At 38.1% G+C, this 18651-nt stretch overlaps 2 protein-coding genes across 5 annotated transcripts; one reads left to right on the top strand and one right to left on the bottom strand.

Annotated features, from left to right (window-relative positions):
• The first annotated feature begins 878 nt into the window (after nucleotides 1-878).
• On the top strand, nucleotides 879-3886 carry LOC140804430 (transcription termination factor MTERF9, chloroplastic). Of its 2 annotated transcripts, XM_073160457.1 has the most exons (6): nucleotides 886-1288; nucleotides 1643-1721; nucleotides 1790-1959; nucleotides 2061-2750; nucleotides 2832-3254; nucleotides 3349-3886. In XM_073160457.1, the coding sequence occupies exons 1-5, from the start codon at nucleotides 974-976 to the stop codon at nucleotides 3144-3146; spliced, it is 1569 nt and encodes a 522-aa protein (XP_073016558.1). In that variant the 5' UTR covers nucleotides 886-973; the 3' UTR covers nucleotides 3147-3254; nucleotides 3349-3886. The 2 variants fall into 2 exon arrangements, with proteins under 2 accessions (XP_073016559.1, XP_073016558.1); XM_073160458.1 differs by lacking the exon at nucleotides 3349-3886 and having other exon boundaries at nucleotides 879-1288; nucleotides 2939-3116.
• Nucleotides 3887-4532: 646 nt separating this feature from the next.
• On the bottom strand, nucleotides 4533-8407 carry LOC140806276 (zinc finger CCCH domain-containing protein 18-like). Of its 3 annotated transcripts, none has more exons than XM_073162840.1 (8): nucleotides 7899-8407; nucleotides 6270-7187; nucleotides 6006-6176; nucleotides 5740-5919; nucleotides 5475-5539; nucleotides 5156-5320; nucleotides 4940-5048; nucleotides 4533-4802 (listed from the first exon to the last, which is right to left on the bottom strand). In XM_073162840.1, the coding sequence occupies exons 2-8, from the start codon at nucleotides 7178-7180 to the stop codon at nucleotides 4736-4738; spliced, it is 1668 nt and encodes a 555-aa protein (XP_073018941.1). In that variant the 5' UTR covers nucleotides 7181-7187; nucleotides 7899-8407; the 3' UTR covers nucleotides 4533-4735. The 3 variants fall into 3 exon arrangements, with proteins under 3 accessions (XP_073018941.1, XP_073018940.1, XP_073018942.1); XM_073162839.1 differs by having other exon boundaries at nucleotides 8053-8407; XM_073162841.1 differs by having other exon boundaries at nucleotides 5156-5317; nucleotides 8053-8406.
• Nucleotides 8408-18651: the final 10244 nt, after the last annotated feature.

Raw genomic sequence — 18651 nt, 5'->3', positions numbered from 1 at the left:
ATCTTGAAATTGAGACATAAGTATATAAAATAATCATTTTTATCATCATTATTATTTATATGATTTATACAAGATTTTCCTTGTATGCAATTATCACATTCTTCTTGATATGAGAAAATTAGTTCATTATCTAGAATTTCTTTGGAATCATATGATTCTGAATTATTTTCACTCTCACTACTATATTCAGAATCCATATTTGAATCTATTATTATTTTGAATAGTGTTTGTTTGAGATTTTCATCAATATACAATTTATTAAGTTTTGTTTTAGTCCAACATTGATTGACATAATGTCCAGGCTTTTTACAATTTTTTAAATAATAATATTATTAATATTAATATTTTCACTAACAATAATAGATAATAACGAGTTTCGATTCACATAATCTTTGTACCTACCTTCCGTTTTTCTCTATTAATATTTTTGAAACAGAAATAAGAACGAAGATGACGATAATCTCCGAACTCGAAAAAACGAGGATCTAGACGGATATGATGGTAAGGATAGAATTCGAGGACGGAGATGAGTGGTAAATCTGGCCCCACCCCCGTCACGGCCTGTCCGTCTCATTGCCATCTCTGTATAAAGTAAAGGTAACCATTTTAAGTTATTTAAAATAATTTTGAGTAGGTCTCTTGTGAGACGGTCTCACGGATATTAATCTGTGAGACGGGTTAAACATACTCATATTCACAATAAAAAGTAATACTTGTAGCATAAAATGTAATATTTTTTCATGAATGACCCGAATAGATACATGTCTCATAAAATACAATCAATGACACTGTCTCACGTAAATTTTTGTAAATAGTTTTTTTGGTTTCAGGTTGGATTTCATTTCAAGAAACTCGGACAAGATAAGGTTGGAATTACAAGGACCACAATTCTTGTAAAAATATCGTCTTTGTTGAGGGTTTTGGAGTATAAGGTATCGGTATATTCCGCCAGCTCTTTATATTAAGCTCGAATATGGCTGTTCTCTCCTTCTCACTGAACTATTCCAAAATCCCCTCTTGCTCCCATCCTGTGGCAGTTCACATTTTTGCCGCGTCTTTACTGAATTCCGGTGCAGACCCATTGTCCAATTCGAGGGCTAACAATAGAGTGAACAGTAAAGATTGCTGTAGTAAAACGCGTGTTGCGTCATCGCATTCCAATCCCAAGATTTTGAAAACCAGTAGACGGTCCAGGTACGGCCAACCGTTGTCTCCGTACGATGATGAAGACGACGGTGGAGGCGGAAGTGGCCTCGATAGGAATGGTGAAGATGATTCGTTTTCCGATGTATGCTCTCTATTTTTCTTCTCATTTAATTAATTGATTTTACTGCCGAGTGAGTTTTTGTTATTCTACTGTTTTCTGCACGTTTTTTGTATTTGCTCGGGAAAAGTCTATGTCTGGAGCTTCAAAATCATTGCATGGTGGTTTTTCGTTTAAAGTTCTTGTTCATGAAAAAAATTGGATTTTCCATGGATTTAATCGTGGATTGATTCTTTAGTTTTGTTTAGCTGAATGCTCGAGCATTTGTATTAGGTACACGTTAGATGATGATTGATGAGTCAAATATGTGATTTGATTTAGTTTGCTTGTTTTCCATGATTTCGTTTTTGTCCTGTTAATGCTGAGTGAACTATCCAGGATGAATTTGGAGAAGTTAAGATTTCTGAAGCAGATAGGCGACGGTTAAAGTTAAGAAGTGTAACTGACACTAGACAAGGTACAACTAAAATAGAAAGTTAGAACTCTTGAGATATGTTTGTGATTGGAAGAGATTCCTGCACGCAGGCAACAGCGGGCAGCATGTAGATGAAGATTTGGTTGTGCAATCATCACCCTCTAGAACAAACGGGCGGGGCAGATCAACTGCAAAGAATATCCTGGACAATGTTAATAAGATAGAGAAAATCAGTTCTTTGCATACTTTTAATAACTTGGCTGGTATCGGTTACTCAAAGGTAGATTTGAAGGACAATGTATCTGTGATTTTGACTAAGTTGCTGAGTATGTCCCTTTACTTCGTAACGGCTATAGTAAACTGGGTTACATGATTTTCCAGGATGCAGGGAGCTCTGCTAAGGGCAAATTTCTCCATTTGTTAGAAGAACTAGACTTGGACGAAAGATATGTTCCACTTCTTGATTATTTGAGCACTTTTGGGCTCAAAGAATCTCACTTTATCCAAATGTATGAGAGGCATATGTCATCCCTCCAGATAAATGTTGAATCAGCGGAGGAGAGATTAGAATATTTGTTGAATGTTGGTGTTAAACACAGAGATATCAAGAAAATCATTTTAAGACAACCACAAATTCTGCAGTACACTGTGGAAAACATTTTGAAGCCTCGTGTTGCTTTTCTGAATAGCTTGGGCATCCCAGAATCTAGAATAGGTCAGATAATTACTGCCACACCATCACTTTTATCTTACAGTGTAGAAAATTCATTAAAACCGACAGTGAAGTACTTACTAGAGGAGATAGGAATCCAAGAGGGTGAATTAAGTAAAGTTGTGCAGTTAAGTCCTCAAATCCTGGTTCAGCGGATAGATGTTTCGTGGAATAGCCGTCTCAGTTTTCTAGTGAAGGAGTTGGGAGCACCCAGACAGAGTATAGTCAAGATGGTCACTAAACATCCTCAAATCCTTCACTACAGCATTAAAGATGGTTTACTCCCTAGAATCAATTTCTTGAGGAGTATTGGTATGCACAATTCAGACATTTTGAAAGTGTTGACCAGTCTTACACAGGTGTGTACGCTTTTCTATAAATTAGTTTCATAAATGTACTCACGAGTGGGATTGGTTTGACATACATGTTTATTGGATCAGGTTTTCTCTTTGTCATTGGAAGGAAATCTGAAACCTAAATATATGTACTTGATCAATGAACTTCGAAACGAGGTCCGATCTCTGACCAAATATCCAATGTATCTTAGCTTGTCTTTGGACCAAAGAATCAGACCCCGCCATCGATTTTTGGTCTCGTTGAAGAAAGCTCCGAAGGGGCCATTTCCTTTGAGTTCATTTGTTCCAACTGATGAATGCTTTTGCCAGCAGTGGGCGGGGACTAGCATAGATGAATATCTAGATTTTCGCCAGAGATTACTGCTCAAAGATTTTGCTAAGAAATATCAAAGGCAATAGCGGGCTTCAAGTTTTTGTAGTCTATTACCGATGGCTAAGAGAAGAGAACGGTCTCCATTTGACTAAACAAGATGTGCATTGAATCGACAGTCAACATACCCATCAATGGTAAACCAGCCTCTTGATTAGTGTCTGAAGAATGGTTCACTTGCCTTTTCGAATTCCTAGATTTATGGTTCTATATCAATGATACATGTGGCAGGTCGACGCACTGTTCTATCAAGTATTCCATCTCGGTGGCTCAACACTTCTGCTGATATATATACGATCATATACTGTCAAGACAACAAAGGAGAACATGATCTACAAGTATAAATCCATTTTTGAAGATTTTAATGCGCAATTCGCTTGCAAAACTTAAGGTTAATGCTGCTGATACATTACATTACACTACTAACTTGGAGTATCTTGTCTTTGCTGCTGATACATTACATTACACTACAGTGTCCACTATATTCGTTTCCTCTTTTTTTTTTTTTCATTTTTACTTGTATACTCCCCATTTTTGTGCTTGTTAACTGCAAAAGGAGCTGGTTCTTCCACTGTCGAATTCATCCGTATCCGAAGAATCAGTGGTGGGGACAGGACTTTTTTCCTGCGAGAAGTAAGAATTCCATTAAGCAGTAGGCAAATCCATGTGTACAACATGCTTAAAAAATAACGGAATCCAGTTAGTAAATTCTTGAATCTTTCCTTTTAGACAGCTTTGGTGGCCAAAAAAATGTGCTACTTTATATTTACATGTTTATTTAATCGAGTATATTTTAATTTGTATTTGACAAAAAATTGTTTATTTTAAAGTAATTGTGTGATGCTTATATGTATAATTAATTCATGTTAGACAATCTCACATTAATTTTATAAAACGGATATTCTCTTTGGATCATCCATGAAAAAATATTATTTTTTATGTCAAAAAATATTATTTTTTATTATAAATATGAACATTATTGACCCTTCTCGTAAACCTACTCAATTACTAGATATATAAAGTTTGAAAAATAAATATATCATTGGATTCCACATTCTTTGTTATTTGTTTATTACTAGCAGGTTGCTTTAAAGAAAATATACAAATAAATTGCTGCAAATATTATATTATTTTCAAATGCATGCAGCAGCAAGTAAAAATATACAAAAGACTATGAGCTAATGCCATTCATTTTATTAAAGGTAAAAGATGGCACTGAAATAAGTTGTTCAAACTATTATCCCTCACCATGTATTTATTTGGTGAAGTTCTTCAAAAAAACAGCAGTCTTTGTATGTAATTACACTATTCAGCAAACTTTGTTTCATCCACCAAGTCCTAACTTCTATACACCATTCTTTTTCAAGAAACTAAGACCGCTAAGCAAAAAACCAAGAAACGAGAGAATTTGCTAACCGAATATTGGAGACTATATGATTCCTTCTATGAATTCATCTATGATATGTAGTCCTCGCGTGCTTCCGCTAGCTACCAAGATGAGTGGAAGGTGTAGCAGAAGACGAACTATGTCACGTTAAAACAAATGATCTTCGCTTGTAAAACGCCTACTTTATTAACTCTATAAATCCGTCGTCTCCCTTCGGAAGGGCCGAAGAACCTATATGACCGCCGAAATGCTGCTGCCGGCTGTGAATGGGCTGTCGGGTAGATCAAGTCCTTGAGCACTGAAAAAGAGAAGCATCAAAGTTTAGGTATGAATTCAATCTTGCACGAAGTATTTAAAGGCGAGAAATATATAGACTGGTGGAAAAAAAAATTCAAATTATATATATAAATTTTGAATAATATATGCTTTGCCAACCTCTCCTGATCACTGCAATTGTTAGTGGGGTACTTGTCACTAGTAGAGCCATGGTTCACAACATCGAAACAATGGTTGTGGCTATCCGTTGATTGGAATTTGGTGCGTCCTGCAAAAATTTTACTCCGCAAACGTTAGTAGAGTGTTGTCGAGAGGAGAATCCAAATCAAACTGGTTTGAGGAGATGTGCCGAAAATAAAGAAAACGCGAAACAACCTTTGGGGAATTTTAGATCATCCATGGAATAACCCAAGCAAGATTGAGTAGTTAGATGTTTGCCAGATAATTGGAGTTGTGAGAGACGCATGGTCTCGAGTTGAAGGGCAAGTTTATCCTCTTCCATTAGCTGCCGCCTAAACAGCCAAGAGGATTCCAATCCTGCTGCAACAAAGGGAATGAGTCGAGAAAAGACAATTAGGCATTAGAATTAGGACTTGTTAATTGTATTACAAGCTCGGACGAGTTATTCGTCTGCAAAAGATCGTAGTATATAATGTAGGAGCATGACAGGGGACTTAGGAATTAAGGGTTTTACTGGCTTGAAACTCGGAATCGTGATCCATTGGATGCGAGTGATAGTAGTAAGGTTCTTGATACTTCCTGCGTCAAAAAGAAAACACTCTTCAATGACTCAGAAACCGTGACCATTTCCAAGATAGAAGGATGAGGAAAAATGAAGTTATCAGAAAGAGACACAGTTAGAAATATATAACAAGAATGACAATTACATCAAGATCTACAGAATTATAAACGGCGGGCTCATATTCAAGTCTTGAGGTCACAGTAAAGCCTGAAGTTACCTATCGATGTGCTTAGATTTTTCCCGGTAAGGTTTAACAAGAACTCGGGCACCGCAAACATAATGTGGATTTCCCTTCGATAGAATCAACCTCGGGGTGTCCGCACTCACAAAGGTTACGAAACCAAACATCCTTTTCTGCTGGCATGGGATCCTTACGTCTTCAACCTGACCGAAAGAACTATAAACAAGACCTTAGAAAATGAACCTCTTTTATTTGAAAAAAACATGTTACTTACAGTGGGAAATGATATCAAATTACGTTACCTAAAGTGATTGGAAACATCTTCCTCAGTAAAGGTACTCTCTGCGGGAAAAGTTAAATAAATCTGGCGTGAACCGCTAACGACTGGACCAGGGTCGTTTCTGTCACCGTGAACATCAGTCACATATTTCGGAGCATCTTCCACCAGCACCACAGCATGCTGTCCATGAGGCCTAAATCACACATATTGAACCAACTTAATGTTCGTCTTCACTTAGAAAAAACCCATAAATTCAACAAAAACAACGGGGCCGAATCAATCACACCTGCTAATTAGCTTAATGCTGTTTTTAAGGCGTTCAAGAACTTTCGTCAAACTATAACCGGCTTTCCCATGTCTTTGGCTTTCAGTCAAGTACTCTTCTGCTTGTAGAGTTCTTCCGTATCTCTCATAGTACATCATAGGTAGAAAAGCAATCGAAACCGGGCTGCCACCTTGAGATATTAGTAACTCTGCAATATCTTGCTCTAGTTTCTCGAGGGACCCCGGTGAAAAGGCTTGATCTTCGGCACCGACATCAAATGAATTAGGACCAAAATCATTGATGTAGGCATCGGGAAAAAATTCTCCATGCAAATACCTACAATTACTGCCATTCTTACAGAACCCCCTACTGAAATAGTGACAAGTCTTAACCGGAAAATCAATGAAGTTCAAATAATTCCGGCAACCCCTAATGCCGAAATTGTCAAATGCAGCTTCGTGACTATAGTAATCATTTGGTCCTAAACTCATTGTCTCCAACGGGTCATCCACACTAAATTGATCATTTAAACCATACTCTTCGGGTATAGGATCAGAACAAGTCATCGGCCTATTATGCACAGGCAGAGAGTTCCAATAAGGCGGTGGCACCCTTTGAATGGGGGCTGAAAATGTGCCCGGTGAAGCTGGTGAAAATGATGGAAACTGGATAGAAGGACCAGATAACGGGCTCGGGTTCATGTTTGGCGAAATTGGGGGAGAAATAACTGGTGGTGAGGCTAAACTAAGAACGGCTTTGGCATTTTGAATCAAGTTGAGGATTAATGTATCCGGCGCCATAGCCAACCGAATCATTTCATGATCAGGAAGACCCTTCAAGTAAACATACCCGATGATCTTCTGAGCTATATGTTTGGGTTCCAATTTTAAGATTCTATCATGAACGACCTCACAAGCTTGCCATGAATCCATTTTTCATCTATTCACTGCAAACATACAGCGATGAATAAGGCTGGAACTGTGACAGAACACTAAAACAAACATAAAAATTCATCAATAATAGAATTTACATCAATATGTTTAGCTAAATCTCGTTCAATATAGAGTGTCAAACAATCGGCAAGAAAGTCAACCTCCATTTTATTGCGAAGTGCCGTCTTCACATGCTTCATTGCTGAAAAAGCCCGTTCAATAGTGGCAGTAGACACAGACAATGTCAAAACAAGATGAATCAATCTAGTCAACATAACATAAACACTTGACCGTCCACTCTCGGTCAATTGCTGACACAACTCAACAAGTGTAGAAACCTTTAAATTCTGCATCACATCGAGTTTATAAATGTATCAATGCATACTTCAAAACAACAATTTCTTGATCTGTGAAATCTCCAGGATAAAACTTCTTCGCAAGCTTGCAAATATCATCACTGTTAAATGAGTCAAATGAATTTTTAGGATCTAAAGCTATACTAAGATAAAAAAGTTTCACCGATTAACTCATTGAACCGAGTATTTAACTCCATTAAAATGAAATCTATTGTTGCCAAACTAGTAATAAATTGATTTCCCAGCAATGCAACATGCACACAAAAAGAGAACTTGCCAAAAAAAAAATCACCCAGAAAAGAACACATGAAATCTCTGTATCTTCAACCGCATACGAAAAATAATATAAACTGAAATCCCACCAATATAACACAGTATTTTGCTTTCCCAAAAGTATGTTATACATACACGTGATTGTACCTTCAAGAATCAGGAATCATTTGAAAACAGTCTCGAGCCCTATAAAAAAGGTACCATAAAAACACAAACAACCCATTCGGACAAATTTACAGAAACCTGTTATTTTAAGTAGTTTCAAGAAACCAAACGAGTAAACTCCAGCCGATGCATGCACTGACGGCCGAATAGGTATACAAGAACAAGTGACGAAAACTACCATCAAAATCTTGGGGGTTACCAACTGATCAGAAATGAAAAACACATCACTGTTATATATACGTATGAACACAGTTTTGGAGTTCAAAACCCCTCGAATCTCTCTCTCAAAGATTCAGTGAAATCTTATCTTTCTTAAAAGATATTTGGATCAAATGCTTATCAATTCATGTAGGGGAAATGATTGGAACACTTTGATTAACATGTTTATCGCAACAATAAACAAGAGAAATTCCTAGATTTGCGACGTGGGTTGATGACAGCTTGGTTTTCTGTTACCAAAGTAGCCTCGTCCAGTTCACAAAACTTCCCATAAAAAAATAATTACATTTTCCAAGTTTCGAAAAATCCAATGTGCAGAAGTTGCAGATGCAGCACACATGTAGCCAATTAGTGAATCTCATGTGAGACGATCTCACTCATCTTAATCTGTGAGACGAATCAACTCTATCGATATTCAAAATAAAATATAATATTCTTAACATAAAATGTAATATTTTTTCATGAATGACCCAAATAAAGATCTGTCTCACAAATATAACCCGTGATAATGTGTCACACAAGTTTTTGCCGCCGCCAAAATACATCCTTTGTGGCGAGTTTGTCCGTTTCTGTCTCCTTTGAAGGGATATCAGCCCTTGGATCGTTTCCTTGATTCTTTGATATTTTTGGGACTTTAATTTTAGATTTAAAAAAAAAAAACAAAAACAAAGTACAAGTACCTTTGACACGATTGATTATCAAGTTGACTAATCATTTTTTATTTACATAATATTGTTTTGATAATAGACAAGTTCCCAAAATATTGAATTTGTTTGTACATGGTTCATTTCAATTCACATATGTTATTTAGACTTTTGTTAACCCGGCCTAACAAAAATAATTGAGAGTTTAAATTCATCATCAATTAATTAACAATATGACAAAAACTTATATGAGACGGTTTCACGGGTCGCATTTTGCGAGACCGATCTCTTATTTGGATCATCCATGAAAAAGTATTACTTTTATGCTAAGATTATTACTTTTTATTTTGAATATCAGTAGGGTTGATCCATTTCACAGATAAAGATTCGTGAAACCGTCTCACAAAAAACATACTCGAACAATATTTTGAATTTGAATTTTATAAAATCTCAATAACATCTAGAGTATTCTACTTATTTCTCGTTCTATATATGTATATAATTCTTTGTATATTATATGAAAGCAAAAACTTGTGTGAGACGGTCTCATGAGTCGTATTTTATGAGACGGATCTCTTGTTTGGGTCAACCATGAAAAAATACTATTTTTTATGCTAAAAGTATTACTTTTTAATGTAAATATCGGCAGTGTTGACCCGTCTCAAAGATAACTTTTGTGAGACTGTCTCACAAGATATCTACTCTTATATAAATTGTGTAAAATATTGTAGATAGAAAGTATTTATATTTGTTTAGATAGTAGAACCTTTTGGAGAGTTGATCTCAACCATTATATCAAATAGATCGTAGTCATTCATTTTAGGAACTCACTTGTATAAATAGGATGGATATAAAAAAAATGATATGAATTCACAAAGTACCTTTTCGATATTAATTGAGATGAGACGTGATTGTATATTTTGATAATATATTAGTTTTAAAGATATTTGGTTTCTGAATTAATTTAAATTACAATATACACTAAAGAACTAGAGCAGATAAGTCGATTTGGATGCGAATTATCCTTAATTGAGCTATCAAATCAAATTAACTGCAGATTGTTTGTAAGGACCGTGTATCGTATTATCGTAAATCCTATGTGATCATCGATAATTAATGAATTTGATATGTGATTATGTATATGATGTGCATTTTGACCATGAGTATTGGAAAATGAATATTGAATATGAATTGATGTTGTACGAATTGATTTGAGAGGCCGGACGCCAATTTAGTACAAACTTAAAATTTGTACAGAACATGTGGCGCCCGGGCGGTAGAAAATGACCGCTCGAGCGCCAGGGAATGAAAACTTGATATTCGGGCAGAACACCTCGCGCCCGAGCGGTAATTTTTGACCGCTCGAGCGCGGTGTAAGTTGAAACCGGGGGCAGAATGTCTCGCGCTCGGGCGCGAGAATTCTACCGCCCGAGCGCGAGAGGCGGTGGGAGGAGAATAAATTTCTTCTTTCCTTCTTCCGTCAATAGTTATCGTAGAATTCGAGATAAAGTTCGGGAATTTGATTTTCTTTCTTCCGATTCGACTTTGAAACGTTGTCTAAACGCGAAACAAATTATATATTTGTAATCGTCGCGTCGAGGGCTTCAGACTGAGGTAATTTTCTTCTAGTTCCAGCAGCTATAAATATCAAGGTGCTGGAATAGCATGTATTTGAAGTTGAATTTCTGATATGTAGTAAAATAACCGACAATAAACGTATATTCGAAGTCGGAATTGAATTATGATATGATTTGGATTTGATATGAATTTTTGAAGTTTCAAATGATATTTGAAACTCATATTAATGATTTTAGAGTATGTTATTGATTGGAATGAATATGTTATTGATGTAGATAGATTATATTACTGCAATCTAAAGCTACATCAACTGGAAACGAAGAATTGAGGTATGTTGCGACCGGGTAACATACGACAGGTATCTGTATTATATGATATATGATTGGATTGATTTGATTGGATTGGATTGGAATACGTGTCTATGTGCCTATTTGATGATTTGATGTGGCATATATGACATTGAGATTTGAGTATCGATGTATAAAATAAATGTTTTGTTAACACACATCATTTTATGCATACATCGATACATGACATGCACGTTGAGCTATGATCCTTGGATACCCTGATATGATTTGATTGGATTCCGGGGTTTGTGAACACAATCGCTATGCCGGTATTATATGACCCGTAAAGCATAGACAATTGTGGCCCATATGATTGGATATGAGATGTGGGATTGACGACGCTTCGTCGACGTTGTCATATGTGAATTCCCATATCGGCCGGTGTGCCAGCTCGAGCATTGATTTGATTTGATAGCGATTCGATTGATTCTGACATGTGCTCAGTGGATGGGCATTTGACCCTATACCTCCACGACATACATGCATTGCATACCATATATCATTGTTTAGATATCTGTGGTATATATGATTGGTTGTTCCATACGGAGCTTTGTTCACCCCCAAGGGGGGCTGTTGTTGTCTTTGTGTGTGGACAATGGCAGGTACTCCAGGATATCAGGAGACCAGAGAGGGTACTTCTGGAGGGAGCCACAGCTTGGGCTGAGGTTTATGTTTTTGTCTTGTTCCCAGTATATATGTATATGTATCTATATACCGGGGCATGTCCCGAGGATATGAGATGTTTGTATGTGATTGGTTTTGATTTCGTGTGGGCATGTTTTATGATTTGAGATTAAATACTATTTTTAGTATTATAAATCTAGAAGAGATGTTTTGGGCTCGTCGTAAAAGAAATTTTAAACCCGTTTTCCGCCGTGATTAATTAACCCTAATCAGATTGCGTTGTAATAACGATTAGGAGCTAAGGGCCCCACATTGTTTGTTAGATATTCGAATTCTGATATATCTTATTTTATTTATAAAATAAAAAAATAAAACTATTTTTTAAAAAATCCTTTGGGGCCAAGTCAAGTTGTACCTCGTTGACTAGTTATTTTCTTGGCTATGTAACGTTGTTTTGATAATAGACAAGTTCCCAAAGATTTTAAAAAACTTATTATTATAATAATGTCCACTACTAATGGATTTGTTTGTGTTGGATCCACTTCAATTCACATATTTTGTTTAGAGTAACCATATTTATGTAATCGAGCTCCATACTTAGTGTGTACGTAACTCTAGCTCGGTTTGGAAGAAGAGAAATAGTTCGAGTTAAAAGTTCATGATCAATTAATTAACGATTTCGAAGTTAAATTTTATAGAGGTTTGCGATATCTAGAACTTTTTTTTATTTTTCGCGAGTAGTAGTACTGAGAGGATTGTTGGGCAATTTGAAGGATTGTCCATGGATGTTGTGATGGCTCGATTTCAGGATCTGAAACCACCGAAGTTCTTTGGCACTGAGAGTGCTGAAAGAGCTGAGGCCTGGCTGAAGGATATCGAGCACTTGTTTAATATTGTTGAGTATTCCAAGGCTCGGAGACTGAAACTTGCTTTATATCAGTTGAAAGACCGAGCTAAATCTTGGTGGGAAGCCGCTGAGATTGGATTGAAAGAGGCCGGGACTGAAGTCACATGGGATGTCTTCAAGGCCCAGTTTTTGGAACAGTATTCCCCTCCTTCTTATTATACTGCTCAGGAGAATGAATTTAATAATCTGCAGCAGGGAACGATGTCTGTTGCAGAGTATGCTTCAAAGTTTTCTACTTTGTTGAAATATGCACCTCACGTAGCTGGGAATGCGAGGGCAAAATATAACAGGTTTGTAAATGGTTTACATCCTGTCTTGTATACCTATGTTGTTTCTGGATTGACTACCAGCTACGCAGAGGCAGTTGAACGAGCCAAGGCAGCCGAGGCTGGACTTAGGCGGGGAGGTCCACAGTATACTCCTCCACCACCGGTGTCAGCTCAGCAGCCTACTTTGCGACCGAGGGGTAAGAAGTTCAAGAAGACTGGATCTGCTTCTTCGTCTTCTTCGAGCTCTAGTGGATCACAGCGAGGGAGTCCTGTGATAGCTCCCTACTGTAGTCATTGTGGAGGCAAACATACTATCGAGCAGTGTCGAGGTATGTTTGGTACTTGTTATCAATGTGGGCAGGAAGGCCATTTCTCTCGAGTATGTCCGAACAGGGGTACGACTTCTGCTCAACCCCAGCCAGGATTTAGAGGTGGCCCTAGTATGATGAGACCTGCTGTTCCTGTTCCATCTTTTCAGCAGTCGAGTGTCCCACGATATCGAGGACCGGGTGGTCAGAGTGCCCAAGTTCCTCCCCAAGTTAGAGTGTACGCCATGACTGAGGATCAGGCAAGAGAAGCTCCTGGAGGTGTGATTGCAGGTATTTGCACGCTTTGCGATTATCCTGCACGTGTTTTATTTGATACAGGAGCATCTCATTCATTCATATCTCATGCATTTGTTGCATCTCACGATATTGAGTGTACCCCGTTGTATGATACTTTGTCGATAGCCACGCCAGCAGGGAAGATTATATTGTCTGAGAAAGTTGTGCATAATTGTGTATTGATATATGAGGATAATGTGATATTTCTGAATCTGATTGTCCTCCCTATGCACGACTTTGATTGTATTGTTGGCATGGATATCTTGATGACGAATCGAGCTACTGTTGATTGTTGTCATGGAGTAGTTCGATTTCGACCTATTGATGGACCCAAGTGGAATTTTTATGGCAAGGGTTCCCAAGCCAAAATTCCATTGGTATCTTCCTTGGAGATGTCTCGATTGTTGAATAGCGGAGATGAGGGTTATCTTATCTACGCTATTGATATTTCGAAGAAGGAGTCTTCTTTATCTGAGATTCCTGTTGCGAAAGAGTTTCCAGATGTATTTCCCGATGAGATTCCTGATTTTCCTCCTCATCGAGAAGTTGAGTTTAGTATTGATCTTGTGCCGGGGACTGCGCCTATTTCTAAAGCTCCCTATCGCATGGCACTATTGGAACTGAAAGAATTTGAAAGAACAATTACAGGATCTTCTCGATAAGGGATATATTCGACCGAGTGTATCACCTTGGGGAGCTCCAGTTTTATTTGTTCGGAAGAAAGATGGTACGATGCGAATGTGTATCGACTATAGGCAGCTGAATCGGGCTACTGTGAAAAATAAGTACCCACTTCCTCGTATTGATGACTTGTTTGATCAGCTTCAGGGTACTTCTGTATACTCGAAGATTGATCTTCGTTCTGGGTATCATCAAGTACGAGTTCGAGACGAAGATGTACCCAAGACTGCTTTTCGTACGAGGTATGGCCACTATGAATTCTTGGTTATGCCTTTTGGTCTTACGAATGCTCATGCTATCTTTATGGATTTAATGAATCGGGTCTTCCGAGATTATCTGGACCGATTCGTTATTGTGTTTATCGATGATATTCTTGTGTATTCGAAATCGAAAAAGGAGCATGCTGAACATTTGAGACTGGTACTTCAAACTCTTCGTACTAGTCATTTGTATGCCAAATTGTCCAAATGCGAATTCTGGATGGACAAAGTGGTATTTCTGGGCCACGTCATTTCGAGACATGGCATATCTGTTGATCCTGCGAAGGTCGAAGCTGTATTGAATTGGCCGAGACCTACGAATGTTCCTGAGATCCGTAGCTTCATGGGTTTAGCTGGATATTATCGCCGTTTTATTGAAGGATTTTCGAAAATAGCTAAACCGATTACTCAACTGACACAGAAGAATCAGCGATTCATTTGGTCAGATGAATGTGAAGCTAGTTTTCTTGAATTGAAGACGAGATTGACCACAGCACCTGTGCTTACTATTCCCTCAGGTACCGGAGGATTTGTGGTTTGTACAGATGCGTCTGGTAAAGGTTTGGGCTGTGTTCTGATGCAACATGGCAAGGTGGTTGCTTATGCGTCTTGTCAATTGAAATCTCATGAAACTCGTTATCATGTTCATGATCTTGAATTGGCTGCCATTGTATTTGCTCTGAAGATTTGGCGCCATTACTTGTACGGAGAAAAGTTTATTATCTATTCGGACCATAAGAGTCTGAAATATCTCTTTTCTCAATCTGATTTGAATATGAGGCAACGCAGGTGGATGGATCTCCTGAAGGATTTTGATTGTGAGATTCAATATCACCCTGGATCGGTGAATGTTACTGCGGATGCCCTGAGCCGTAAAGTTCATGATTCTGTTTTAGCTTCTGTGTGTGTCGCCAAGGTACATGAGGATATATGTACTTCTGGCTGGACTTTTCACTCGAATTGGAATTCTGTCACTGTTTCAGCATTGCAAATTGAGCCGAATTTGATATCGAAAATACGAAAGGCCCAACGAAGCGATGCTCATATCCTAAAGTCGAAAGAACTGGTATCTGCTGGACATCAGTCTGGATTTCAGATTTCTTCTGATGGTTCTTTACGACTTAATGGTCGGCTGGTAGTTCCTGACGACTCTGATTTGAGATCTGCCCTTCTTCGAGAAGCGCATTGTAGCAAATACAGTATTCACCCTGGAGGTCGGAAGATGTATTTGACATTGAGACCTCAATTCTGGTGGAGACGTATGAAGAAGGACATTGCTGAATTTATTTCGAAATGTCTTGTCTGCCAGCAAGTGAAAGCCGAGAGAATGAAACCGGGGGTATTGCTCCATAGTCTTGAAATCCCGAAATGGAATTGGGAACATATTGCTATGAATTTTGTGACTCATTTGCCTCGTTCGCCCAAGGGCTGTGATGCTATTTGGGTGATTATTGATCGGCTTTCGAAATCTTCACATTTTATTCCGTATGAACGGACTTATTCTTATAAGAGAATGACCCGTTTATACATTGAGAATGTTGTGAGACTGCACGGGGTGCCAGTCTCAATTGTATCTGATCGTGATCCCAGGTTTGCTTCTAAATTCTGGGGTAGTTTCCAGGAAGCGATGGGTACGCGTTTGGCTATGAGTACTGCTTATCATCCTCAAACTGATGGCCAAACCGAGCGTACGATTCAAACGTTAGAAGATATGTTGCGTGCTGTGGTAATGGACTTTAGAATGGGATGGCAAGATGCCTTACCATTGGTTGAATTTTCTTATAACAATAGCTTTCAGACGAGTATAGGTATGGCACCGTTTGAAGCTTTATATGGGAGACGATGTAGATCACCGTTATTCTGGAATGAAATTGGTGAGAAACAATTGACTGGACCTGAAATGATACAGGAAATGAATGATAAGGTTCAGTTAATTCGGCAGCGGATGAGAGCTGCTCAGGATCGTCAAACGAGTTATGCGAATAAACGAAGACGACCCTTGGAATTCCAGAAAGGTGACAGAGTGTTTTTGAAGATATCTCCCTTTAGAGGCACTGTTCGATTCGGCATGCGAGGGAAGTTATCTCCTCGATATGTTGGTCCATACGAGATTCTGGATCGAGTTGGTGATCTTGCGTATCGATTGGCATTGCCACCAGCTCTATCTGCTATTCACGATGTGTTTCATGTTTCTATGTTGAGGAAATATGAACCTGATCCATCACATGTACTTGAACCTGATGAGGTTGAGCTGGATCCTTCTCTTTCCTATGTTGAACAACCTGTTCGCATTATGGATCGAAAGGAAAAGATATTGAGAAATAAATCGATTCCTCTGGTACGAGTGCAATGGACACGACATGGTGTTGAAGAATCGACGTAGGAATTGGAGAGCAAGATGCGAGATTCGTATCCACATTTGTTTGATTCTATGACATCTGTTCCATTGTATTCGATGTATTCTGATCCTTATTCTGATTTTAGTTTTGATATGTACTATAACTGGTGACATATGTATGTTTACCAATGTTATGTATATAGTGATGTTTGAGATTTCGAGGACGAAATCTTTTAAGAGGGGGAGAAATGTAAGGACCGTGTATCGTATTATCGTAAATCCTATGTGATCATCGATAATTAATGAATTTGATATGTGATTATGTATATGATGTGCATTTTGACCATGAGTATTGGAAAATGAATATTGAATATGAATTGATGTTGTACGAATTGATTTGAGAGGCCGGACGCCAATTTAGTACAAACTTAAAATTTGTACAGAACATGTGGCGCCCGGGCGGTAGAAAATGACCGCCCGAGCGCCAGGGAATGAAAACTTGATATTCGGGCAGAACACCTCGCGCCCGAGCGGTAATTTTTGACCGCTCGAGCGCGGTGTAAGTTGAAACCGGGGGCAGAATGTCTCGCGCTCGGGCGCGAGAATTCTACCGCCCGAGCGCGAGAGGCGGTGGGAGGAGAATAAATTTCTTCTTTCCTTCTTCCGTCAATAGTTATCGTAGAATTCGAGATAAAGTTCGGGAATTTGATTTTCTTTCTTCCGATTCGACTTTGAAACGTTGTCTAAACGCGAAACAAATTATATATTTGTAATCGTCGCGTCGAGGGCTTCAGACTGAGGTAATTTTCTTCTAGTTCCAGCAGCTATAAATATCAAGGTGCTGGAATAGCATGTATTTGAAGTTGAATTTCTGATATGTAGTAAAATAACCGACAATAAACGTATATTCGAAGTCGGAATTGAATTATGATATGATTTGGATTTGATATGAATTTTTGAAGTTTCAAATGATATTTGAAACTCATATTAATGATTTTAGAGTATGTTATTGATTGGAATGAATATGTTATTGATGTAGATAGATTATATTACTGCAATCTAAAGCTACATCAACTGGAAACGAAGAATTGAGGTATGTTGCGACCGGGTAACATACGACAGGTATCTGTATTATATGATATATGATTGGATTGATTTGATTGGATTGGATTGGAATACGTGTCTATGTGCCTATTTGATGATTTGATGTGGCATATATGACATTGAGATTTGAGTATCGATGTATAAAATAAATGTTTTGTTAACACACATCATTTTATGCATACATCGATACATGACATGCACGTTGAGCTATGATCCTTGGATACCCTGATATGATTTGATTGGATTCCGGGGTTTGTGAACACAATCGCTATGCCGGTATTATATGACCCGTAAAGCATAGACAATTGTGGCCCCATATGATTGGATATGAGATTTGGGATTGACGACGCTTCGTCGACGTTGTCATATGTGAATTCCCATATCGGCCGGTGTGCCAGCTCGAGCATTGATTTGATTTGATAGTGATTCGATTGATTCTGACATGTGCTCAGTGGATGGGCATTTGACCCTATACCTCCACGACATACATGCATTGCATACCATATATCATTGTTTAGATATCTGTGGTATATATGATTGGTTGTTCCATACGGAGCTTTGTTCACCCCCGGGGCTGTTGTTGTCTTTGTGTGTGGACAATGGCAGGTACTCCAGGATATCAGGAGACCAGAGAGGGTACTTCTGGAGAGAGCCACAGCTTGGGCTGAGGTTTATGTTTTTGTCTTGTTCCCAGTATATATGTATATGTATCTATATACCGGGGCATGTCCCGAGGATATGAGATGTTTGTATGTGATTGGTTTTGATTTCGTGTGGGCATGTTTTATGATTTGAGATTAAATACTATTTTTAGTATTATAAATCTAGAAGAGATGTTTTGGGCTCGTCGTAAAAGAAATTTTAAACCCGTTTTCCGCCGTGATTAATTAACCCTAATCAGATTGCGTTGTAATAACGATTAGGAGCTAAGGGCCCCACATTGTTTGTTAGATATTCGAATTCTGATATATCTTATTTTATTTATAAAATAAAAAAATAAAACTATTTTTTAAAAAATCCTTTGGGGCCAAGTCAAGTTGTACCTCGTTGACTAGTTATTTTCTTGGCTATGTAACATTGTTTTGATAATAGACAAGTTCC

This window comes from Primulina eburnea, chromosome 11, assembly GCF_022965805.1.
Source record: "Primulina eburnea isolate SZY01 chromosome 11, ASM2296580v1, whole genome shotgun sequence".
Taxonomy (NCBI): domain Eukaryota; kingdom Viridiplantae; phylum Streptophyta; class Magnoliopsida; order Lamiales; family Gesneriaceae; genus Primulina; species Primulina eburnea.
The sequence above is the reverse complement of the archived record's forward strand: the minus strand, read 5'-3'. Positions and strand labels throughout refer to the sequence as shown.